Here is a 27848-nt window from a genome sequence, read left to right on the forward strand (position 1 = left end):
TCTGGATCAGCGGTTTTCCAAATGTTTTGAAATCCCAAATTTCTGGCGACCTCAGAGATATTTTTTTATCTCCAGTCATGTGGTGGTAGCTGTCAATCAAGATGGGCCAGCTGACAAATTTTTATAGGCTGCATTTTATTTGACCTTAATTGATATTCATGAAGAATTTATCCATCTATCTATCTGTCCGTCCATCCATCCATCCATCCATCCATCTATACATCCATCCACCTATACATCCATCCATCCATCCATCCATCTATCCACCCAGGGTCGCAACGTTTAAAAAAATCACTGGTCTAAACTATCTAGCGAGGTAGTGCTGCAGCTTCAGCACACTAAAAATAAAAGATCACCTTTCAATATTTTCGATAGCTGTGTCAGAATGATTATGTTAACAGTGTAAATACATGTTTGAAATTATTAAAACTTCAATGTTCACTCTATATTCAACACTTCTATTTTCCCTCCACCTATTGTTACTCCAGTCCAGACACATGAATATTCACACACACACACACACACACACTGCCATCTGCTGTCCCAGCATGTGTTTGTAATAGGCTTTAACTTCAGCCCAGCTTGCGTCAGACTGGCCTGACCGAGTGCAGGGCAGTGAATACGTCCACGGCTGACAGGCTGACAGGCTGACAGGCTGACTGACACCACTGTCAAAGTGACTGTAAGGGACTGCAGACCGACTAAAGACAACTCTCCATGTTTTCTAGAAGCCACCATCGACATGTATAATAATGACTACAATACCTACCTACCGTTATTTGTTATTCTGTTACTGCAGTTTACATAAAAAGAGTCTTTAGTCCTATACAGGAACGCTGAATTATCTCAATAACAACTAACCTGATTATAATATTCATGAATAATAATTCGCTCCCTTAAGTACATTGCAGATTTTGTTTAATCCGAACTCGCAAAGTATAGCAAAAAATAAACTAAAAGACAATAAAATAATTAGGGTTTTGGCTTTTGAAATTGAGATAAGCCAATTTGCGAACGATTGCTGGTAGCTTTGTTTACATAGACTAGATCGTACACAGCGTACTATTGGCTAATACAATGCGTACTCTGTGTACTATTGGCTAATTGATTATGCTCTTTTGTTTCTCACGCTGATTGGCTCATCCATCGTAGCATCTCTCAGCATCTCTCCTCGTCTGTCGACCACTCTTATGTTCACTTCGCTCTGTGTCGCCGTTCTACAACTCTACTGTGGATATAATTATGTGGGAAAGGCTAATACAGTCTAGGGAGGGTTGATAACAGTGTGGAGGAGGATCGTTAAGGGTAAATATATACTATAATAACTATCTCGCCTCTGCTGCAAATTTTTCCCATTGCGCGGTGTACATATATTTGTATACATGTATGGGTTTATATATACACACATAAATATATACATACAAAACAACACACATTGACTTTTGCAGACCCCTGACCTCAGCATCATCAAATCCATTTGTGACAACCCCTGCTTTGACTCGCCCTTAAGAAATCAACAAAATGGTAGTGACTTTAATAGTTTCTGCTGGCACAGGATATACGGATAGTAAAACAGTTCATTTGACTTTGTTAAACTTTCTAGGTAAGACATTAAAACTGTGTTGGCCGAGAGACATATATAATGTACATATACTTGTTAATGCAACTTTAAAAGACTGACAACTCCTTCAAAATGACCTCCGTTGATCCAGCCATAGTTGAAAGCCATAAAATATGAAGGAAATCACTGAATCAGAGCAGGTGAGGGATGCACCGTTCTACAACTACAGTTTTTCAAGGAAAATGACAATGATAATATATATATACATACATATATGTATATCTATTTACATATATGTATATAGATATACATATATATATTGTAATAGTTATTTTTTTATGACGAATGCTGCTGGAGTCTTAACTACCTCAGCGTGACAGTAACATTTATATGATAGCCACTCTTCCCTGCTCAAACCTCTGATTTTCCTCAACAACAAATATCAGGAAACCATTTTATAATTTGCTGAGGAAACATTAGGGAAATGAAGAAAAAAAATGTTTCAACCACATCCTGTGTTTTTCTGTGGTTTCGGCCTTTTGTGTTGAGTGCGGAGGATTTTGTGCAAAACTGTACGGCTGGATAATAGCAACCTGTTGAGTTGCCATACATCATTGTGCTCCAACAAACTACGGTGCAGCTGGAAAATGGAGATAGGCCGCACTGTGTGAGACGGTAATTGAACGGCAACCTGTGTGTATGTGTGTGTGTGTATCCTGGTAGCACTGCCACCGTTGCTACAGCTGTGGCAGCCGCTGTGTGTCTTTATGCAACACTTGACCATTATGTTCAGTCCCATGTCGAGGACTCCGGGGCCAAGTTGTTTGGTTTTGTTTCACTGTCTTCTTTTTCTCTGTTTTTTTTTTCCTCCGTGATTTGTCGTTTGTCTCTGCATCAGTGTCCTACGTTAACATCGGGGGGAGAGGGGGGGGGGGGTTCCCCGGTGACTGAAGTCAGACGTGGGTGTTGTGAAACGGAAAGAAAGCAGCGACGTACTGCAAACACAGCCATAGGCAGGGCATTATCAGTAGCTGCAGGTCACCTTAATTGGTTGTATTTATATATAATTATATTCAGAGGCAGAGAGTCAGTGAGCGGAACTGCAGGGGAGGAAGGGAGAGAGAGTGAACTAATTTAACATAGTAAGTGTCTGGAAATCAAAGTACATACAGTCATAGGATCTGAGCCCCCCTTTCCCCCCATTCAGAACTCAGACCCCCCCAAAGGGTCAAATATAACACATTTCTGAGAACATAACATTGCTCTGTTACTGTACAACACAGAGTCTACATTGATTCTGAGTCACGTGACAAGAAAATAGAACAGTACATCGAAAAAGAGCTGATGCCCAAAACACGGCTTTAGAGACGTGCCTTGAGACGACAACATCCCGTCCTGGAACTTTTTGACTGTCTCCTATCACAATTTCCAGTTTAGCGCGAACACTACCGTTCTTTCAAGCGAGTCCTTATTTCTCTGCTTAGATCCTAACTCTCCGTCATTAACCGAGGTCTGATAGAACACAGTAGGTGAGAACTTGAATGTCACGCGCAGCTGAGACCATTTGTTTCTTGATATCTTCCAGAGCCAGCGTGCAGCCGGTGAAGCGCGGTGCCACTGCCAGGAGTAAACAAGCAGAAGCTGCAGACAACGTTAATCACACTTTTACTGCCTTCATGCTCTGGGGTTTACAGCCAGAGGTTGGTGGGAGTTTTCTTCATCCTTCCTTTTTTTTTTTGTCTGTTCCTATCACAGTAAAAATTCTTTCTGCCCCATTAGTGCTCTCTGCTGAGCTGTTCCATCCAGGTCCACTACTGTATTAATACAGTAAAGTCCTGCAAAGCACCATCTGCCTTTAGCTTAACAACCCACTGTAAATGTGAACACATCAGCACAGCAGAGGAGCCGAACCATGTGGGCTGAGTCGCAACCTGCCCTTGTACTACATGAGTTTATGGGATAGAGAAATGAAAGTGCTCCAGTCATGAGGTATTCGGTCCCAAAGGGCCACTGAAGGATGGGGTGTAGGCTTCAACCCCGGGGGCAGATTTACACACAAGTCTCCACACAAATTTTACTCCTACATTTAGGAATTGGCACGGTATTTTGGATCAGGGAGAGCCGTCTATCATGTTGTAGAAGTAAAGTGACAGGAGTCCAGCAAATCAAACTGAAAAACTCATTTGAACATGTAGAGTGTGCCTAGAGCACACCACCTGAGAACCTTCAACAGGAGGCGCTCTGTGCTAAGTTCAAACATATTTCATCTTTCTCCATCTATCCATCCATCCATCCATCCATCCATCTATCCATCCATCCATCCATCCATCCATCCAACCATCCATCCCTTCTGTACTTTGCAGCCCTCCTGTATATTCCATATGCATTCTGTATATTTATCCCATTTTATACATATACATTAAGGCAACACCTTTGTACTGTTCCACTAATACATGTTTTTATTATTTTATTCAAATGGTGTATTACTGTATATATTAGCACTATTTCTATTCAAATGTGAATTACATTATTTAAATGTATATCCACTCGTTCTACAGATGCAATCTGTATTTCACTGCTCTGTAGCTGTGACATGAAATGACAATAGATTTAAATTGTGTCTAATCTGATTTAATTCAATCTAATCTAATCCAATCTATGATAATATAATCTGACCTAATCAAATCAGATCAAATGGAATCTAGCCTAATCTGATCTAATCTGGTTCCAGTGTCCTAATAAATGAAATCCACATCAGTGTCTTTCTAAAACTGAACCATAACCATAACCAACCACTAGTCTTTTTTTATTATTATTACCTCAGACTATTATTGCACCCAAATGACTCACAAGCTCTGATGAGAAGTCTGCTCCATGAAGGTGAAAATAATCAGCAGAACACATAATACTGAACCAATAATTAGATTTTTATTTTATTTATATTTTTATTTTTTCTTCAAAATTAGTCACCATTATCGTAGCTGTTCCCATGACCACTGCCTCTGTGCAGTGACCCCTGCCTGCCGTGTTCTGAACAACAACTTTCCCGTTGTTGCTGACGACAAAGTAAGCACGTATCTTAAAAATAAATATTACATGTTTTTTCACTGGTACACAGCAGCAGTAGTAAATGAGATGCCATCATCATTACACACCTGCTGCTACTGCTCCCCCGTGACCCAGAACACACACACACACACACACACACACACACACTGGTTTTTGTGCTTTGCAAGCACCTCACGCAGAAACAATGCATTCCCTGACCCTTTGGCCTCACCTTATATCTGACTCTAATTATAATCGGAACTAAACACATTAAATATCGAACCTCAACATACCAATCCACTCAGTGGGGACCTGCAAATTTGTCCCCACAAGTATAGCTCTACATACCAGCTAGGCTCACACTGGAACACAGACGACCTCGGTCTCTCTGTCAAATTAAGGACGGGCTTTTATTGCCTTCATCTGGCAGGTGTCTGATTATGAGTTCGCAATGATGTGACAACGTGTCTGTTAAAAATAAATAATAATTAAGATGGTAATTAAAGATCATAAACAGGCCACTATCAAGGACAGTGCTCAGCAGACCGTATTACTATGAGACTTTCTATGAGAAAGCGTGGGCTTCTGTTAACTGTGAGGCTGTGACTGCATCAGACCTAATTCTTTTCCTGTCACTCAGTTGACAATTCCCGTCACCGCCATTGTCTTTTACTGCTGCCGTCTCTAACCGGGACTGTCTGTCTCCCATCTGCTGCTCCACATCATGTAGAGTAACGCTGCACTGTCATTTATGGACACGCACAGATGTCCATTTTTGCATTGCCACAGAACTCTTCTTCTTCATCTACAAAATCACCTCATCTGCAAGTCTTTAAAAAAAACAATTTCTCCAAGATGAACTGTGCAGCTTTACATGGACTAGATGTTTTAATGGACAGTATCACACTAAGACGATGCCTTAGATAAATACCAGGTGCTTCAGGCAGCTTCGCAGATGCTACCGTGCTGTACTTGATGGATCTGTTCACTCTACAGCAGATACCAAAGGTCGCAAATGCTCCATGGAATAAGATAAAAGAAGACGACAACAACAAACACAAGCTCCAAAAAAAAAAAAAAAAAAAAGGAAAATTCCCAGCGTGGCCTGTAGTTCTTAATTTCCCATTCCAGTGGCAAATTGTTTCTACTGCCCCACCCTGGTTCATAAAAACACAGAATTAAAAATAACAGCCTTTTTTACAATAGAATTATCAGATATTCATTTTAAGGCGCCTTCAACCAATCTATGTGTTAAACATTTACAGCATTGGACAATACGCTGCAGTAACTTTCATTCATTTATTCGATCCGCACCACCCTGCAATGGCAGTGCACCCCCAAAAGGGACGCGCCTCCCACTTTGGGAACCTCTTTCTTAATCACCAATTCCATTGTTACAACCCTGTCGTAAGGTTAAGTTTTCATCTTTAATGTGTGTTTTGCTTTTGAAAAATAAAGGAATACACAAAGGTCAAGCGTGGAAGTTGACCCTGCAGGAATGTTGGTGTGTAACGCTCAGATCTTCTCTCTCAAGGACGTTGTGACACAGGTACACGGAGGTGATGCTTCACTCAGCAGGTGGAGCACACACGTGAAAATGCATTGATATTTCTGACTCACCACTGTGAAGTCTTCAGCACTGCACTCCATGCCACGGAAAAAGCAGGAAAGCAGCATGTCCTTGATGTCGTGGCCGGTGCGGTCGTAGAACTCGCGCATGTTAAAGGGGCGGGGCTTGTAGCTGTCAAAGTTGGCCTTCTCCTTCAGGACCTGCAGGACGTGCTCCTCCACCAGGTGTGGGTCCCGGATCTCATACCTGGATGGGATGAACAAAAGTTTGGTTTAAGAATTCTCACAAATATTTGGACTCACCAGGCCATAGAAGACATCTCTGTGGTCTGATTGGTCCTTTCTTAACAGGGCTGGTTGCAATGACGTAGAAGACTATTATAGAAACGTGTGTCCTTGACAAGGATTTTCTTAAGCACGTTGTAATAAAAATGGCCCAAAGGTCAAGCACGTTCATTAGCAGAGCCTGCCTCGACCTCACACACGGTGATTTCTTCCTGTCCTTATGGAATACATGATGGACCTTTTAAGACTTTCTTGATTAATCACAATTAGTCTTTATTATACATGGATAATTGTAATTAATAATAAAAAAAATCTACCTAACTATGGCCAAAAAAAAAACTGTTGTTGCTTTCTGGAACAGAAATAACAGCAGACATGTATGTATATGTGAATATACACACATATATATATGTAGATATACATAAATACATTTGTATATATTTGTGTGTATACATGTATGTGTGCTTCTGTTTGTGAAAACATGCTAAAGTATAGCTGGAAATGTATCTTCATAAAGTTGGTGGATTTTAGTCAGTGTCTTGTTGAACACACTGAGTTGCTTTGAAAGTCTGGGTGAGGCTGTTGTCCTCAACAATTAGTCAGTTGTGTCAGTCGGCTTGTCAGTCGTAGACTCACTCACTGCCAGGAGCTTGGTGAGGCTCGTTACCAGCATTTTTCAAATGTTAAAATCTCTCAAGTTTTATCATCTGCATGCCACAGGTAAACACTGTTTAAACCCTGGTTTGGACCCTGGATTTTTTTTAATGCACTTATGTTTATAAATGTAGCAAATAATGCAAATTCATCTGCTAACTGTACGCTGTGCATGGCAACTGTCCCAGACCTGCCAGCAGCCATACCTCACCAGAAAATAAAGCTGCTTCCTGAATTTGGCAGCTGAACTGTGGCGACCGAGCCACGGCAGGTAGTGCTGAGTGGGAGGAAGCAGCTCATTACTTGAAAGATGGGAACTTTTACTTCCAAACAACACTGTTAATCAATCGCCCACATAATTAGGATCGACGGCGGAGGCAGATCGTTTTCACGTCGTAAGCATAACAATGTTCCTCATGTTAGGCGTGTGATGCTAATGTTGCGGGAAGGCATAAATAAAAATAAATCAACTTTAACTAAAAGCGAAACACTTCACTTAACATCTGTCACAACACAAAATCAGGTGTTCGCTGAAGGGGAGGCGCGCACACACTCCACTGCCACCTGTTCTGTCCTCTCTGCACACAGCCACACACACGCATGCACAGACACGTGCACATTTGGATGCGCGCGCACACACACATTTACACACAATTTCAGAAGCAACGATGTGTCATTTGTGACGTGCCTCTGCTGAAAACCACCATCAGCCTCCAGCACCTGCTAACAGTCACTCACAGATTTGAATTAACCTCAATTAACTAGTGTGGCCCTACACACGACAAAAAACGGCAGCCCGCTGATGACCCCTGCTGAGTGATGGGTCATCAGCGAGGTGAGTGCTAAAATTATGGACTGCTAAAATTAAGCAGCACTGACAGACACTGATGAGAACTGTTTGTCATGGAACAGACGGTTTCGGTGAGCGAGACACTGAAAAAAGGAAATGTCCAATGGGGTCAGAACGGCGTAACAGTTATTCCATTTCCTCGTTTGTTTCCTACAGCACTGTTCTGATAGAAATCTATGAATTTCGGTTTAATATAAAAGAGCTGCAACTATCCCATAGAGAAGGTTCTGCTATTCATTCATTGACATTAGTGAAGCCCAAGGAAGCAAACACAGAAGTGAAAACCACGATGGACAGAGGCGCTAACGCCGAGCCTTCTCCTCAGACAGGAGGCTGACGGCAGAATTGTTCCTCTGAATGTGAGCTCTATTTTTAAAACCATAATTGGCAGTAAATCTTCATGTACTTTTTGGTTAATTCCACAAGGTCATGCAGTGTCTGTGCTCCTCAGCAGGATTTGTGCCTTAATATACATTAATCCATGAATAAAATATAAGGTTCTTAATTATTTCCTTTGCAGATAGAATATTTTTACAGTAGAGTACGGAGGCATATTGCTGCCACACTGAGAGAAAACAAAATTGGCTCAGTTTCACATTATTTCCTGATAGGTTTCACGTCATTTCGTGATAACGTTGACGTAATTACATGAACTAGCCATAATCTTGCCTCGCAGGAGGACTTTCAGTCATCATTTCATACATCACGTAATTACGTGAAAGGTATTATCGCGATATATCGTGAAACTTAACACGTAATTGCGTGAAACCTAACACCCAATTACATGAAAGTTATTATTATCGCGAAATAATGTGAAACTTATCGCAAAATACCGTAAAACTTATCACGTAAATGCGTGAAACCAAACACAAAATAACGTGAAAGTTATCGCGTAATTACGTGATACTGAGCCAATTGTTTCTGTGGCAGCAATATGCTTCTGTATATTTTGGATATCATTTCTTGACCACATTAAACAAAACTTATTGTTCAATACAGAGCTTTAGATTTCAATTATAAATATAATTTAAATATAAATAATAATAAAAAAATCAGTATAATCAGTCACAAGATACAGCAGCTGGTTGCACATCGTTCCACAGAGGATTTCCACATACCTCAGCCTGTGAATGGCAGTGCCGTGGTGATGACATGTAGGTAGTACACAGAAAGAGCTGTATTTCCAATATAATATAAATACATGTAGTACAACATCCTGTATTTTTTTTAAATATATATTCACATTACATTCCGAGTCAACATAGCATCGCTGTTTTCATTTATTTATGGCTCAAGAGGGATATTTAAAATGGATAAAAGCCGTCTGACGGACCACCCAGACACCACTTAAAACAGCCAGACGAGTGTTAACGCTGTAGTCAGACCAATTATTTAAACCGTTACATGTAACGCTATCTGAAACGCACAGACCAATTTTGGTAACTAATACAGTTAGAGCACTAAAGAGGGGCAAGTGACCTCACACAAATGCATGTTTACTTCATGCATGTCTAACTCTTTGAGCAGTCACCAAACAGGAAATGAGAACGATTTTTAAAAAGGACTTGATGTTTGAATTATGGATCAGGACAATGTCCAGGGATTGGTGTGCTAGATAAAGTTTGTTTCAAATCTGACTAAATAAAAGTGACAGCAGTGTTTATCATGACAGCCTCCGATATCGGTGGAAAACTGTAATGGTAACGTTTGTCGGTAGAGAAAAATATAATTGATTTTCTGGGTTTCAAATTAAATTTTAAAAAGGTATAACATATATAAAGTGCAATTTATAAATTAATAAAATAAATAAAACAGATAACAGATATTGTCTTGTTTAACATTTGTTTAGTCCTAGGTGTATGTGAGTAGTGGCAGTGTATATTTACATCTTTTGTTTACACTAAGGATACAAGCCATTCAAACACCAGTATCAATATCATTCAACTACTACTACTAAAAAGTGCTGAGTCAGCAGAGACCCAATACTTCATAACAGCCTTTCACCACAAACAGGTTTGCAGTGGTCAGCAAGTATTCATTGTTACCCCACTGGTTTTCAGGGTACTTTTCATAACGTAGGCCGACCATGGCAGCCGTTTGGAGGAATTTTAACATCAGGGACAAAGACGAGAGCGAGACTTACTGTAAGATTTGTCCTTTTAAGATATGACACCTGAAGATGCTCCTTTGCGTTGAATATTCTGAAGTACTGTAAAGTGTTTGGTCTAATTCAGACATAAATGTTTGTTTGGCTTGAAACAGCCTCGTGAAAATAAACCTGACTATAGACATTTTTCTGCTGTGGATCAACAGGTGGCCCACGGAGCAAAACTGGCCCGCCAATCGATCCAATCCGGCCCATGACTGGATATCAAAATCAGTATCAAATAATAACGGTAGACAAATGTGATTTTTTTTTTTTTTTTTACTTGAGTGTCCGGCCCAAAAATAATTCTCTAAAGTAAAGTTGGTGACCCCTGCTGTAGATTTTCAAATTTACCATGGAGGGGAGTACACACAAAAAAAAAAAAGAACTGGCACTACCCAGTCAAATCATCACATGAAGCTGCAGTGTTTGGCTTTCATGAGCAGATATGAATAAAACTGATCTGGCCAGAATTCCAAACTGCATCATGAAGCCTCCATGATACACACTTTATTCTAAACTCTATTCACTTTATCCCATGGATGTGTGTTACGGAGCTGAACAAAGCTGCAGAGAGAGAGAGAGCTCCGTACAGACACCGCGCACTGATCCTTTAGTCGGGAGACCTCAGCCGACGCACATACAATCACTACAATAAGAGTGGATTTTTAATATTGCCCTGCCACTGCTCCCAAAAGCAATCACAGAAAACTCTGTACACACTGACAGGGGAGTCCAAATTGGATTATGGACCACAACCACTTTCATTTTCTCACTGGGAAAAAAAAAAAAAACAACATCTGCATCACTTTGCAAAACTCATGGGAGGAGCGAGTGAGTGCATGCAAAGCCTGGAGACGTGTGTGTGTAATATATTTAGGTGATTATGTTTATGGATGTGTACGTGTGCGTCTTTGTACTTGTTCTGAATGGCAAATCGTGATCCCATTTTATTACTGAAGAACGGTGCAACAGTAATAGCGAAGGCTGTTTGAGGAAACAATAAAATCACATCTTGATATAATATCGGCTTATTATCCAGTTAGCGCCAATTGAACTTGGAAACCAACACTAATGAGGACTGGAGTGTTTGTTCAGCATCCTTGAGCGTTATTAACAGGAGGGAGTCTTTGGTTCAACGATAACCTAATCAACAGGGCACCCGAAGCAGGGCATTGTTATTCTATATTAAAGCAATAGAAATAATCAAATAAAGACAATGAGAAAAGACATCAATCAGAGTTGATGTGTTATAGTCACTACAGCAATGTCTCTCCAGTCACTGGACTACGATGACGGAACAATTCCACCTTTTTTCTAGGAATACATTGATACAATTCCAGGGTTCTCAGTTCACAACATCCTTGACCTACTGCTTTTCGTGGTTATGTCGCCATCTCTCGTATATTTATGTCTTGTTTCATCATTCTGAAATATGGCACTAAAGTAAATTTCACACAGGAACTAGTGAGCAGAGCGGATGAATACATGGCGCAAAGATAGAAGCTAGCTTTGTTTCCGTTCGCCGGTTGTTACCACTAGCATAGGTTAGCATAGGTGAGTAACATACAGTATGTACTGCGACAGTATGCAAGTTACGCTGCACCTTAGGAACAGAATTCAACGACGACACCCAGCATAGTCACCAGTGTTGGGCCCCGCCCCATGTAAATACTTATATTTGTACCATACTTTGTTGACGTACTTTATTTAAGCAGGTCAACGATGTCATCCACTTGGAGGTATATCAACGTCAGGTACAAGGGCGGGAGCAAGGATTCATTCTGCTACGATACTTGCCACTTAACGAAACATTTGGAGAAGCGTCTTAATGCTGACTGTGCTAATTTTTTAAGTGCCGAATAAGTTAATGTTTTTAAAGACAGCGGAAATTACTATTTAAAGCACTACTGGTGTAAAGGCTCTGATCAGTTTCTGTTCAACTTGCTTTGTCAAATCCATCTAATTATCTTTTAAAAATAATGTTTAATTCAGAAGGACTTGTTTCCTTCAGTATTAAAATGATTTTTCCATTAATAAGAAGAAAGTAAAATTGACTTTACGCATCTTCTTGCTTGGTGTCCGCACCTTGGTTTGGGTTAAGATCACATCTACACACTGCACCTGACTGTATATCCCACACAGCTGTGACACCTACTTTATATAACACACATTTCCATTCCATTGCATATATATTGAAACCCAACCTAAAGAAGTATCAGTGACATTTGTGATACACAAATGAAAACAGACCTAGTCGTATCAATTTATTTAAAAACAGTATCCAGACAACCCTACTGTTTTTGCCGTCTGCATAATGATCTGCCCTTACCACCCTACCTTCCCAAACATTTTTTCGCACCTGTCAAACCCAGCAGGAAAAACCATCTTCCTGCAGAAACAGAACACGGGGGTTAAAGCCAACAAAGCAATAAATCACGTTAGCGCTTTCCACTGTGCTTTATATGACATTGGGAGCACGTTTGCAAACTCAGGAAACATGTTAAAGGCTGAGAACTGTGCAAGCAGAGGACTCGCCTCTCTGACTTTGGGCGAGCTGATTCAACTCTTCTCAGCTCAGCTCTGTATCCAACACAGCACCTATTCCAAAAATGTTAATGATTGCGTAATTGTTTTTAAACTGACAAAAAGGGAGAATTGAGCAATTACACCTGATTTTCTGCCTGGCTGAGTGTGACTCTAATCAGCAACAACACAATAAGAAAGTGCGTTTTTACTCCTGCCGGTAAAAAAGAAATTGCTGGAGTGGAGAAACTAAAAGCTCTGGTACGACTTGAAAAAAAAAAAAAATCGCACTAGCAGACAATTGTCAACTCGTGTGTCTCTAATGATTCCTGTTGACTCTCTTTCCTTAAGCTGTAATAAAAACAAGACCCGGAGGAGAAAGTGAGATGTATTTCAGAGAGGCAATGTTGAAACTTTCCATTTGGAAACTTATTCCGAAATCACATTGTCTTTCATCAAGAGGGTGAACACTGAAATGTTTTCCTTCCAATCAGTGTTTATTTAGAGGCAGTGTCTAAAGAAGCCTCGAAAACCTTTTTTTTTTTCCTCAACTGAGACCCTAGGTTACCCTGATTGATGTGTTTTTCCCCAATAGTCCTTATTAAACTGCACCTTTTTACACAAGTAATGCCAATGAATGACTGACAAACAACACCGCTCACTGAAATACTTTGGAGACTTTGGAGAGAAATTGGTGGGATGCTCTGTATAACAACGGTTGTTAATCAACACAAAAACTGTTTGTGGTTTGACAAACGCTACTAATTACACAGGGATGAAGACTTGTTCAGTACAAGCTCAGAAGATAGAAGGTAATTGTCTCACCATGTCGACGCCTACCTTCATCAAAACTCAGCTTCTTCCACAGCCATTTGGAAGAAAATGCTCCTAATTTTAATAGTTCCATTTTACTCTGCTTCTTATTTTGTTTTGTTTTTTTTAACCTTTTGTAATTTGCATTTTACGTCTTCCAGGAAATAGATGCCAAGAATCTGCACATAACCTCCAGCTGCTGAAACCTACACTATGTTGACTTTAAGGCTCTTTCAATACAACAGAAAGCACAAACATAGAAAAATAAATCCATGTTGCGAGGACAATGCATGAAATGTACACCACACCGCCCCGTGCATGTTTCCTTCCCTGTAAGGTTATCACCTGCAATCTGGAAGTGTATGGGGTTCATCACGGAGCAACCGCATTCAGCATGGAATCATGAAAAAATTGAATTTGTGTCATTCTAGCAAGAGCTGCTCTACTATTGTGCCCGAGGCTGCAGAGCAGCGTGAATCAATATGGTGAAAATACACAGAGTAATGATTGCGGATGTATAAGAACTTCCTCTGCTGCATAATAACAGTGTTTATGTGGGAAATTCACTGCTCTGCCGTGGAGCGAACACATGGAAAATATTCATTCTCTGCACCGCTGCCAAATATGATCAGAATGGGCCGAGTGACGTAGGGAGAAAATAGCCAGGAAATCTAATCAAAAAGTTTCAAAATGACTCGCAGGGAGCTTGTCATGGCCGTCCAAAGACACTAAATGATCAAAGCAGCGAGAGAATACTAAAAAGTGTGGAGAGACAGAGCGCTGGCAGCAGTGAATTACACAGACCCTCAGTCAGCAGGGGATTTAAAGAAATCTACTTATCCATCTAACCACGATGGAGATGTTCATTCCACATGAACTGGAAGAAGATGAGCTGAGGAACTGCACTTCATCATCGAGTTAGCTGAAGAAGTCATGTGATTGGCGAAGAACTTTTTGATTTATTTTTCTTAGTTTGTGGTCAGAAGTACAGAAACTTTTCATAGATAAATCTGTGGGCGTAAAGGGTTGATTTCAGTTGTTAAATATCCTTAAACTACATGTTAGGAGAAATAATAAGATAATGAGTTTCAATTATTTCAAAATAAGAATTCAATGTTAAGTGTGTTATCTACTTTAAAACCTTTCTTTCACCTTTTTCACATTATATTCTTTAAATAGTCGTAATTCACATTTCCAAATTCAGCTGTTGCTCACACAGTTAAACTACTGGACCTAATGCAAAATGCACTTTGCCTTCAACCCACTACAGGACATTTAGAGAATGACTTAAGTCAGCATTTGCACAGAGTTTCTGTTCTTTCCAGACTTACTGTACTTTATTGAATTAAACTAGGACTGCCTCAGTTTTAATTATAACTGCAGGGAAAAAATGTAACGCTTCAGCCAAAGTCTGAAGACATCGGTTCCAGTTGCCCGATACTGTGGTGAAGCCATTATCTAATTATTTTCTATGGGGAAAATAATATTCTGTATGGATTAGACACTGATTTGTTGTGTCATGACAAAAGGAAAAATGCCAAGGCTAATAAAAACTGTCCCTTTGGTGTACTATTAAAACCCAAATCCTGGTTTCAAATATAAACCCAGTCATCAACAGTTGATATTTAGCCCTTTTAAAGCTTGACTCCACCTACCAATTTAAAAGATTTACAAGGTTCCCATTAATAAGTGCATATTATTTCTAAAATAACACAAAGAGCAAGGTATGAAACTGTAGGGTAGAATCCTAAAGATTTAAATTTAACTTTATTTATAGGGAGTTTCTTCTTGCAAATACCAGACATTATGGCTATTATTAAATTATAAACATGGTTTATGTTCAAATTCTTTGCTCAATCTCAGCTCAATCACAGTCACAACTACTACAAAAACAACAAAAAAGGGTATGTATCCCTGCATGTCATATATTTATATATATATATTACAAAAATATAATTAAACTTAATCTTTGCACTAATTCTAAGCCCAGTTCTGAAATGTTGAACCTCGGATTCCAGTTCACTCAATACCTGCAAAATGTCCCCATCAGGAGTGACCCCCAAACATCAGTAACCCCACAAGTACAGCTACACCAGGAAACACCACACACACCTGCCGTTGAGCAAGGCAAGCAGTTCTCCGGCGTGGTACAGGTCGTTGCGGGTCACACTAGTGAAGCGGAAGGAGTTGAGGTTGCACAGGGTGATGGAGGGGAACTTCAGCTTGGGGGCAGCCACCTCATCCAGCTTGGTGACGTGCGGGTACTGGAAGTAGAACTGCACCCGGTCCACGCACACCAGCACCAGAACACCCAGCGAGCCCAGGAAGAAGAGAATCCACAGGCTGCGCTTGATGCACATCCGCTCGTAAGTGAACATGTGCGAGATGCCGTGCAGCGTGGACCTGCTGGCGAAAACTTCAATGGGTGCTGGTTGTTTAAAGTCCATGTCCTCCGAGTCCGCCTTCAGATCCATGATGTGACTTCAGAACAACCGTGGGCGGCAGAGAGTGAAATCAACCCAAATGCTTTTAATGGATGAACTGGCTGCTAGTTCGGGTTTGAATGAAGCTCGTGTGTGCGAGTTCACGCCCTGTCGACGCATATGTTTCTCATGCAGCTTGTGCCCGATGTTGCGTCACTGAAGAGCCAGACATTTAAAGCAAATCTCCCCGGGATGTCCTCTGGACACTGAGACCACAACAGGAGCAGGGGAAAGTGTAAGTGAGGAACGGAAGCATGTGTTTTTAGGCTGAGTCCTGATCGCTGTTCCGTCCAAAATATAAATAACCTGCTGAGGACCGGTGCCAACACTGTGTCTCCTTCCTTGTCCACTTCAATAAGTGGGTTTTTGCACCAGTCAGTCAGCAGACAGTCGCTCCAATGTGGTCCTCGTGCGTCTAAAGCACAGCACACTCCGACTCCATGGCTTTTCGCTGTTGTACAAATTCCAACATGTGTGGGAAACAACCAGCCGCTGATGTCGCTTTTAAAATAATTTTTTTTAAAAAAATCACAGGATCCGGTTTGGTGTTTTTCCCTCACAGCTGCAGCAGAGCGGAGATGCTTCTGTTACAGTCACTGAGAGGAGAGCTACTGCTGCTGTTGCTGCTGTTGCTGCGCCTCCATCTGCTCGTTTGCATCCACTCCGTCCACCAAGCACACGGTCACACAAACGCACGCCGTTTCCACCGCGACGCAGAGATCATTAGCGATCAACCCGGTAGCCAGGCGGGTGGGTTCCACGTCGAGAGTGTGTCGTAGAAGAGCGGACAACAATCCCTGTCAGGTCCGTCCAAAATGCTGAACACGGGGAGCCACCTCTGAGTCCGCTGTGGTCTGCCCTGATCAATAAGATTCACCCCGAACGCAGGACAGCAGAGAGATAGGAAATGACAGAATGCGTTTGGGACCAGGTGACCAACACGGACGTGTGTGTCGCTCCGGCAAAACACTGGCACCAAGTCAGTAGATGAACTAATTCAATTAGTATTTTTATTTTTATTTTAAATTTTTATTTGAAATTAACACACACACTAAATAATGCCTCAGAAAATAACACATTTATTCACTGGGTTCTTCAATTTCTGACACTACAGCAAGACTGATGCACACCGTCCACCCCTGCAGGGGGCGCTAGTGCACCTCCAGATAGAAGAAAATGCACACTATGCATTAAGAGCACAAGAGAATTTTGGCTTGTTGGCAGAGATTTTTATTTAATGTTGCGTCACCATTTACAGACTTTCGACTGTCGAAGCTATGGGAACTGTGGTGTCCTCTCACAGCGACCTGTTTCGCACACTGGGAATTTAAAATAAATTGACATTTATACATTTAGCAGACACTTTGAAGCATTGTGGACTGATTTTCCTTCACGCGTTACTAGCGTTTCTTGTGCTCTGATGTTATTTAATGAATCCATCGACAGCTGGGATTGGCTGCAGTGATACTGCATAATGCAAACACATTTTAGGTGCATTACTGCCACCTACTGGGCTGGAGTCTGTGCATCAGTGTTACCCATGAAACCCAAGTTTGACGTGTTAATTTTATGTAATAAATTAAAATAAAAATTATACTCTGACCTTTAAGGAGATTCCATTCAAACTCTGTGTTTTTATACGTCAACATTTAAAAAAAAACATTTTGATAAGTATTTTGAGTATGCTCTACTTCACAGTTTCTTGTAAATATATATAATAATATCTCTTGTAAGTGCAAGGAAATGTCTACATGCATATACAATAATGTTGGGTTACAAGTTACGGCGCCTTTTAAAAAGCGTGCTCAAAGACCAGAGCTGAATGCACACTAAGAGGCTTATCATCAACTACTGCAATACATTATGGCTAAAATTGAACCTGCAAATATCACACGACATAGCTTACATCTTTTCACTTTTTGTGTTGCAGAAAATCACACAAGTCACGCAATGCCTGTAAAAATCTACTGTCATCAAATCTGTCATCAAGTTTCCTAACAAGGAGAGACAAAAAAAATAAATCAAGTGATTTTTTAATTATTATTTATGGCTAAAATTGAACCTGCAAATATCACACGACATCATGAAATATTTTATAACATTGTGCTCAAATATTTTTTTTTCCATGTATCTATTTTAACTCCTGTCTATTTTAAACTAACACGATAAGATGGATGTCATTCCTGGTGTCGACAAGCTGTAGCGCGTGTTTGTGTTAGATGTGGATATTTAATTTTTTTTTGCCATATACTAATATGCAAACCGTGTCTTCTCAGCCTGCGGACAAAAAGATCCAGTGTGAGGCGTTACTTCAAAAGTGGCCCAATTCCACAGTGAAGCCACTGAAGTAGCAACTTGCTTATCACCAGTGCTGCACTCTGTATGTCTTTTGAATTAAGTAGGCTGACATTTTGCACAATATTTTGTTTTATGAAAGAGGGACTAGAGTTAGCCCTTTGTCTGAGAATTGTTCTTGTCTTGTAACCCAATTGAATTTAGATGAAAAATATAGCAGGTGAAATCAGGGGGAAAAGGAAACACAAAACAAGCCTTGATGAATGCAAACTATAAACAAAATTGGTCTGTGTTGCAAAACATGAACCAAAAAAAAAAAAATGCCTGGACTTTCCCGTTTGGTGCCATGGAGTGAAGTGTTCCTGTTCCTTGAAGGTATGCTGTTTGCTCTACCAATGAAATACTTCTATAAAATCTGTTCCACAGTATGTTCCATTATCCCTCCTCCACCAGACTTCACAGTTCACCAAAGGGCAGTCAAGCAGGTAAAGTCCAGCAGGTCTGCTTATATCTGCCAAACCCAGCTTTATCCATAGGATTCCCTCTCAACTCTGTTTTAAATGCTCTATGCTCTCGTACACTTAGTGAAGTATTTGGTGAAGAGAAACTTCACTTACAATCGTTAGACCGTTGACAACATCTTCCAGAAGGCCTCGGAACACAATTTTGTGCTGATGTTAAAGCCATGGAAGGATTAGGACTGTGAGTCTGGAGGCGGTGAAGGGTTAGTGATTTTCACACTCCATGAGCTTCTGTCCTCTTTGTGACCTGCGCCGTATCTGCAGCCAACCAGTGTGGTTCTAGACCAGACAGGGTCCAATCAGAGGGCAGATTAGGTAAGGTGGTCAGCGTATATATAGCCACAGCTCTAGAAAGGAAATCACTAATACAGGGGTTGGGAAACTTTTTGGATCAAGGACTAAAATGAGGTTCAGAATGTGGCTGGCGGTCCGGTTCGGTATTCAATGGGACAAGCATGAAACAGAAGGTTTGACATCAGTTTTTACCATAACTTGTAGCAGTGTGTGAAGGGATGGATTAGAAAGCCCTGCGAGCTGTATCTGGCCCGTGGGCCATGGTTTGCCCAACTCTAAATATGGATACTGTTTTTTGAAATGCCATATGCTCATCTCCAATGTCAAACACTGGTGCATACATCCACATTCCGTCCAGTACATACATACTGTACATTACAGATATATGCACTGGAACACATGGCAGAATACATTTATTGTATGCCTCTCTCAGCCTCTCATCAGGCAGCATGGAATGTCCACATATGTCAGAGTGAATGAGGAAATCCAAACATAGGCCAGAAGGCAGACGTGTGGCAGGACTGACAGCGCTAGATCTGTCTCAGAAACATACAGCCGAGAGGCAGGAGGAGCTCAGCCATGAAATTGTTCATAATGCGTCCATAATTGTTGTGTGCCGTAGTACTGGCTGTGGCAATGTGACAGGAATCTATACTTCCTGATCATGTATCGAGCCACATTTGCTGCAAGATGAGCCGTGCTCTTATCGGATCTGATCCAGTCAGGAGATGGGACTTCTGGGTAGGGACGATGACACGAGTGAGCATGAAGTTCCACAAAGACGAAATGATTCATCTGAACCTCGGTCTGTGACTGGTTTCTGAGCAACGTTAACTGATGTTTGGATGGAAATGTCGTTTTTTCTTTTTTTTTTTTTTTTTTTTTATTACAGTCTCCGTTGCTGTTAAATCATTCAACACTGACTAAGCTTCCCCACTGTTTAGTCCTGCTCCTGAATGTATGCCATTCATTTTCACAGATATCATGAAAGTGACTCATGCTTCTGAATGCTGTCATCTTCTCTCCTCTCCTACTCTCTCCCCTCCTTTTCTCTCATTTGCACTCCACTTCACGGTTCTCATTTTCTTTCCTTTCCTGTTCTTACCTTTCCTTACCTTTCCTTACCCATTCTCTCCCTTCTCCTCTCCTGTCATCCCTACCTTCTCCTCCCCTCACACTGCCTGCTGACTGGCTATTACTTTGGCCGAGACTGCTCCGAGTGCCAAGCAGCACAGAGGGAGCTGGCAGGGAAGAGGAGCACACTCTGGGGAAGCATCGACAAGCCTCCATCATTATCACTGGGCAGGCAGAACACAGGGGGAGCGGGGAGCTCTTGACCCTGATAATATGAGTCTGTCTCATGCCCACACCCTGAATCTGCTTCCAAGCAACTGCCATCTTGTCACCCATCCAGAACATAATATCATCAAAAGGATGACAGACAAGGTCTCCACAGACGGATGGTCATTACATCTGCAGTAACGATGACTGACTGCAGCTTTTTAAACATACTCAAATGTGTGCTATCCCAGTGTCCAATGATCTTCACCAGCCAAGGTCTCCTTCACCTAGAGAATCCATCATCGCGGAGACTCCACGTAACCGGTTTACTTTGCGTAATGCAGTTCACCTTGGTCAAGGAAGACGTCTCTGCCTGTAGCCTCTTATTCTCTTGTACAGTTATATGTAGTGGTGTGGTCTATAAATTTTGGACTTAAATTTACAGTTTGTGTTTGAAGAGTAAATCATGCTAGATTAATGCTCTGTAGAACACTTACAGCCCCATAACTCAGTCAAGGTTTTCAGGAAAATGCCTATAAATCTGCAGTAACTCACGCACACACAGAATGTTCTGGCGAAGGAGAAGAAGTAGATGGAGATGTTAGGTTTACCTTTTGATATGTATGTTATAAGAAATACCACTAAAGTACTTTTTACTTCACACACGAGTAATAAAAATGGCTCAGAGACAATGTTTACATGTGGACGATGAGGGATGGCTCTGCTGTACTTTTACTTTACGTGTCTGTATTAATAAATGCATGTGCTGTACATGTTACTTGACATACATTAGAGTTCTAAAAAGACAGTGGATTACATGTGTTTCTCACCTAGGCCTTCAGTGGCGTCCTGCCTGAACAGATCCACGTCTTTGTGTCTATAGAAACCATCCATTCCTGTGTAATTTCAGCCACGGGTGCGCCAGAATGAACATCAAAAAGATTAATAATAACATAATATCCATTTATAATATTATTAAAAAAACAACACTGATTATAACTGATTATATACAACTGTCTCTCTTCTCATTCCTTAAGATGAGTTCAATAACAGACTATATGTGTGTACCAGTTCTAACAACAAGTCCTTTACTACCTCCATCCATCCACTATCCATGCTAATGCTGAACGTCCAGTCAGTCCTGTTTTTGATGATTTACGTCAGGGGTGTCAAAGTCATTTTCACTGCGGGGTGGGCACATCAGCAATACTGTTCCCCTCTATTGATGTAACTACTCAAAAAGATAATTAAATCAGGTTAAGTAACTGAGAAGCATATACTTTTATTATTATTATTATTATTATTATTATTATTATTATTATTATTATTATTATTATTATTATTATTATTATTATTATTATTATTATTATTATTATTATTATTATTATTATTATTGGCCCATGGGCCATGAGTTGGACACATGTGCTTCGCTTCAAACTGAAAATGTCCACTCAGCAGAAGCATTGGACGTAGAGAGAACTTAATTTTCGTCTCTGGGTGCAGTTTGCTCCAATGGAGACTGTTCGTTCTCAGACCGTCCAATCAAAAATCACTTGAATCGGCCACACACCTGTAGGTCAGCTAATAGGCCTTGTGGCAAAAAGGGTTAAAGAAACAACCTCGTTGCCATGTCATTTTGCTCTGTGCCCACACTATCGGTTCTGGAGGCTTTAGGGCAAATCACCCTGGCAACACACGAGGTGAAATATAATTGGATGAAAATCTCGAGTACTGGACTGGAAGCAGCAAAGCCAAGGTTCTATAAATTATTCTGCTCTCTGCTAGTAGGTAAAGGTATTTCTTAATCTAAAGATAACACAGTACTACGAAATATTTATATCACTGTTACTGGTGAGAACCACAGACGTGTTACACTGCAAGTTCTGCACATCTGAGAGTGATTTGGTGTTAACACCGTTTCTTCTTCTTCTGTGGCTGGGTTCAGAGCAGTGTTTTTCTAATGATTGTGAACTTTGTGTGCTCCCAGCCTTGGGCCTTATCAAGGATGAGTGCCTTTAAGATGTTTGGAATTTTGTGGTTGTTATGGATCTCATAGAGATACGGCTCAAAGAGATACGGCTCGCAGATGGGCAGCAGTGTGTAACAGAAATGTGCTCTCTTTCCAGGTAAGTGGGGGACGTGAGGGAGCTGTTGGTGGGTGACAAGTTTCAGGGAGCTGGTGAGTCCTATCAGGTGAGGACGTGCAGTATTTACATGTGGCAGTGAACGGTGAACACACAGACGATCCCAAGAGGTGCAGGCAGTGGTGATGGCTCCAAGGTTCTGGAAGCAAGGAAACCAAGGTCAAGAGTTACTCGAGAGTAAGACAAACTGCGAGTTCCTAACAGGGTCAAACTTTACCACATGAGCATGGCTCAGGTCGCTGCTGCCGGTGCTCACACACCCTTGGCAAAAACACATACAAACACTACAACCAAACAGCGGTAATGTGACCTTTACACTTATTTTACTTGTAGTGTGTTGACATTTAATAAATCAAAGACGCAGGCATGCAGTGAAATGGTTTGGGTAATGTGTTGCTGCTGCATTTTTTCTGGCTCTGAGGCATGTCTGATTTCAGCCGTGAGGTCAAGAACAACATTGCTCAACCCCGGGTTTTCCAGATAACAGTGTTGGATCTGTAATCACAAAAATCATTTTACATTTTTGAAGACACCCGTCTTCAAACAGTCGTTTAAGGCAGTGGTCTTCAACCTTTTTTTTTTACCAAGGACACCTGGTATCAGCTGTTACTATGAACTGTTAATACCACGCCATTGTTGAAGGGTCATTAAATTTTCATAATAAAACATCTGTTAGTCTTTCTTCTGTCAGTATCAGAGTCTGAATGACCTGTTGTTTTGAAACATTTACAGATTATCTTTGAATGAAAAAAGTAAAGGGATATGACTGGATTCTTTTAAAATGAAGTAAATTAGTCAAACTGTAAGTATTTTTTTTCACTGTGTCCCACTGCGGCCCTAGTAACAAATGGCCTACGGACAGGCACTGGCCCTCGGACCAGGGGTTGCCCATTTTTGCAAAAGGTTGGTTGTCATATGTAAGGTATCATGGAGACATATGTTGTTTTTCTTATATTAAATATCGCAAATAAATATAAAATCACATACTGAAGACAAAGTAGGAATCGACATGAGGGTGGTGAACAAGTAAACCAGTAAAAAACAATGTTTTTCCCCTCTCCTAGTTCTGATCCTTGTCAGGTTGAGGGCTGAGTCGAGGAATTCTTCTTTTTTTTTTTCTTTTGCTCTGCACTTACACACAGAATCTTAAAGTATTTGAGGCTACAAGTACAGGGGGAAGTGGGCTCAGTCAAGCAGCAGAGCCATAAACCAAAAGAAGGAAATGGACATGGCCATCAGTGGAGCTCCAGGAAAAAAGGACAGGAAGCGCATCGCTGATTTTTGGATATAACTGTGTGAAAGAAAATCTATGAAAACACCAGGCTGCTCTGAGCTCACTCTGAGCTCAGTATCTGTAAATGGCTTTGATGCATATTGGATTTTTTGGACTGTTTATTGATATGAAAATGATAAAAAAAAAATTGAAATATTTTTCCTTCACTGTTTTATGTTACACTGTTACATCCATTTTACTAGGATGTAAAATGCCAATGTACTACTCCTCACGTCGTGGAATCTACGGCCTATTTTGAATGTTATAAGCCAAGATTAATTGCATCGCTTCTTAATCTTTATTAGTCCAACATGCTGCTCAGAACTGGCTGCTAATTGCATATTTGGTAAAACCTTGTGAGCTCATTAGTGCTGCACTCTTTTGAGTGATGGAACATTGTCCGCAGCTGAAGCCCCATTAAGGGGCAGTGAGGGAACTCCATCTCAGTCCCCTGCACGCCGTCATCTGCACCTCAGGTTAGGGGGGCGGGGGAGTCCTTAATTAGAAATCCTGAAGAAATCAGTTTATTTAACATCTTGTGAAATATTCAGGCAGGTTCTTTTTTTGTATTTGGCTCTTACTGTATTGTTGGGCTTCTCTTTAAAAAAACCCAAAGTACTACACTTATTTAAAATGACAAGTTGTGTTTCTTTAATTCATTTGTTTTTTGTAATAAATACAAACATAAAGACTTTTTCAGATTCCTTGTCTGTGATTAATCCTGCAGCTCTCTGGCCTCATGGTCCTTCGTCAATATTTTGAGCTCACACTGTTTACTGTGCAGGAACAAATGAATTAGAGCGACAGGCAAATACTTCCAGTACAACTGTAAACAGATTCACGGTTAAATCAGGGGGAACATCTCGGTGTACCAGTTTTAACTGCAGCACTGCAACACGTTAAATACACAATGTCGACTCATTAAACGTAAAAAGGCGGATGTACGGATGTACTGATTCCTCTGAAATGCGAGAAAGAAATTAGATTCTTTTTTCTTCACTTTATTGCAGTAATACTTGTATTTTGTCTGCCTGCGTTAGAGTTTAACAAGAAAAGCCGGGGCCATTCTTTAGCTCCAATTTCCATCTTCATTTCCTTTTGAGGACGATAAATGATTGAAGTCCAAGGTAATTTTCCTCTTGAACTGCGGCGCATAATACAGACAGCAGTTAATGCTGAAAGTAATATTGCACAGACGCTCTGTGATTGCCATCTCCGTCTCTCGGCGCCTTCAATTGTCAGTGGTTAAAAAAAGGGGGAAATGATTGGCAGAACACAGAATAGAAGTTGAAATCACATCTGAAATGTGTTGTTAATCCTCCCCGGGCATTTGCAGTCAAATCCATCACTCACCGATGCATCAGCGCATCATCATCAGAGTTACATGCAAACTTTGACCGTGCGCTGACGTCTTTCACAAATCCAAACTGCTGCCTGGCGGTATGCTAATGAGCAAGGCACTGTTGTCGCAGCTGTTTACTCGAACTGACTGACACTCTATCTGTTAAATTGTGCTAATTGACAATACTGTACAGCTATTTCCTCTCCTTTCTCCCCTCAGGGGAGTAATTACGTTGACAGTCTGTGAAAGATATGAATGTGCAGCCCCGGGAAGAAGCGTGCTGCAAAATATCTACACAGGCCCGACTTGCTCTTGTAGATGTGCTTTTTGTTAGGTTTGTCTTTTTCTAAAATGCTTTTTAAAAAAATATTTTTAGAATATTTAGAATGAAAAAGCTTAGAATCATAGCTGTTAGAGGGGCATTGAAGACAAATGTACTTAAGCATGAGAAATAGAGACATCTATATATATACAGCTTCATATATATATATATATATATATATAAATCTCTAGGGTGACATACCCAGTAGGTGGCAGTATGGCAGATCTTATAAATATATAAAATTATACAATGGTAATGAGCCACACACTGGCTCATATTCTGTTGAGTCACATGCAGGGCCAGGTCACAGTCACCTCTCCTCCTCCTCCTCCTCCTCTTCTTCCTCCTCGCTGTATCAGACAGTGAAGGAGGATTACCGCTGCAGCCATTTTTTTTTCCACTCCACTAGAGCCTATCACCACTGCAGCCAAGGGCCAGGACCTGACAGCGTGGCAGCAGCTGAGACCGAGCCGGAGAAGGAAGAACAGGCGAGAGAGAAAACAGGTCGAGGAGTGAGTAGGTGAGGGAGGCAGCAGTCACTGGAGGACGGAGATGGATGAACACCACTTCCCTGGATCAATCAGGGCCTCGCAGCCACAGCAGATCATCTTTCACCAGGAGCAGGTTACTGCTGGTGCACCACTTCATCACTGCCCCCAGAAACCACACGATCACCCCAGCACCAATACGGCTTGTTTTTGCACTATATGCCTTATATTACATACATTATATATAGCAAATATGCAATATATACAGAAGAGTATGTGAGTGTGTGCTACGTAGACATAGAGAGAGAGGGAGAGAGAGAGGGAGAGAGAGAAAGAGAGATTGATTGTAATCTTGCTCTAAAAAAGAGTGAGAGAGAAAATATTGATTGTTTGCACTGTGATATAATTGCAATTAAAGTTTGCAAACAGCCCAGTGGATCACTTACCTTTGCCGTCACCAGGCAGCGTTGATGAATGCCTCCACCTCCTCAGGTGGCAGCAGAGAGTGATATCACTGTCTCTCCCTGTGGACTGTGTGTGGATCAACGTCAACATGTGCACTTATTTAGCTCTGCATATCACAGACAAAGACAGCAAGACCAATCCAACTTATAGAAGAATGACACTCAAATGCTCAATGTTAGTTAGCTAAGAAAAAAAATCCTTAATTTGGTAGAGATTTATAAAGATTTATAAAGATTTTAAAAAGATTATTATAATTATCTGACAATATTGTGTAGTCGTTTTATGTTGTTTTTTAATCTTCACACTGCATTTCATAGAGCTTCTTACCATTCCTCAAAAGACTGTTGAGTAATTCTTTTCATGGTCCACCAATCCAAACCTTCATCAGGTAAGTGGGCGGGGTCTAACCCTGGACGTTGTCCCAGTTCATCACAGGACCACATACCAAGAAAAACAACCGTTCACTTTAATTTTAATTCGAACAATAAATCTGAGTCCGGCATGACTTTGGAATGTGAGAGGGCTGAGACAGTGACCTTCTTGATGTTAGGCAAGAGCTCTAACCACTTCTGCACCGCGTGATCCTGCTCCTGGACGTCTAGAAAAAACATCACTGATGGAAATATGGTCAGTTTTCCAGAAAAATAATGAACGTAAAATGAAGGTCCAAAATAACACTGTCAGCATAATCTTTTATCGTGGTGGCCATTGTAGCTTCAGCGCAGTTTGCGTTTTTCACACAGTGTCACGTGGACATAATCATCACTTACCTTGAGATAACCCTGTGCTATTATCTCCTTCCCAATCAGCGCAAGCTATTCATTTTTTAAGGCCCTCAATGTCCTCCCCATGCGAGCCACCTTTATGGGAACTGAATCGACTGCTCATTAATGAAGGGAAGCTGTATCACTAACAAACATCTTTAATTAACACTCCCACAGCACTTCCTGTCTTTACTCTTGATTAATGCATGTGAAAAGGTTTGGGAGGTGAGGACGGGAATTTTGGGGAGGGAACTCAAAAAAAAAAGGAAAAGAAATGGTGAATGTGATGAACTCCCTGATGACCAGAGAGTATTTTGCGGTCGCCTTGTCTTCGTCAAGGGCCGCAGCTCAATTACTGGTCAACGAAGCTATCTGAAGAATATCCTGATAAAGCAATAATCCTAAATCCATTTGGTGTTAATGACTTTTTGTGTAATTAAGGAGCCTTTTATAAAAGATGGCCACGTCACAGCGCCTCCCCCCTCCCTCCATTGTCCTAACACCTAATAGTCCAGACTTAGAACGGGCAGATAAGAGCTGCCAAAGGTCTGCTACTGTAGTAGCTTATTCACAGTATATTATTTTCTTTTCAATAGGAAAGCAAATTGGAAGAGGGAACACTTCTGCGGCCGAGTTCTCACACTGGATTTTAAAGCGCAGAGAAGATGGACTGACATGGTTCTTGTTTTTCTCCGTGTTATCTCATTGTGAAACGGTGGAGCCG

At 40.9% G+C, this 27848-nt stretch overlaps 1 protein-coding gene across 1 annotated transcript in view; it reads right to left on the bottom strand.

Annotated features, from left to right (window-relative positions):
• Positions 1-17390, bottom strand: part of asic1b (acid-sensing (proton-gated) ion channel 1b) — a 145018-nt gene extending 127628 nt beyond the window's left edge. Inside the window, exons 1-2 of the mRNA XM_017036700.2 lie at positions 15565-17390; positions 6230-6425 (exon numbers count right to left, since the gene is read on the bottom strand). Of these exons, the coding sequence (XP_016892189.1) occupies positions 6230-6425; positions 15565-15926 (558 nt within the window). The 5' untranslated portion in view covers positions 15927-17390. The remainder of the gene's footprint in view (positions 1-6229; positions 6426-15564) is intronic.
• Between the last annotated feature and the right edge of the window lie 10458 nt (positions 17391-27848).

The sequence above is a fragment of the Cynoglossus semilaevis genome, chromosome 11 (genome assembly GCF_000523025.1).
Source record: "Cynoglossus semilaevis isolate Cse_v1.0 chromosome 11, Cse_v1.0, whole genome shotgun sequence".
Lineage (NCBI taxonomy): Eukaryota > Metazoa > Chordata > Actinopteri > Pleuronectiformes > Cynoglossidae > Cynoglossus > Cynoglossus semilaevis.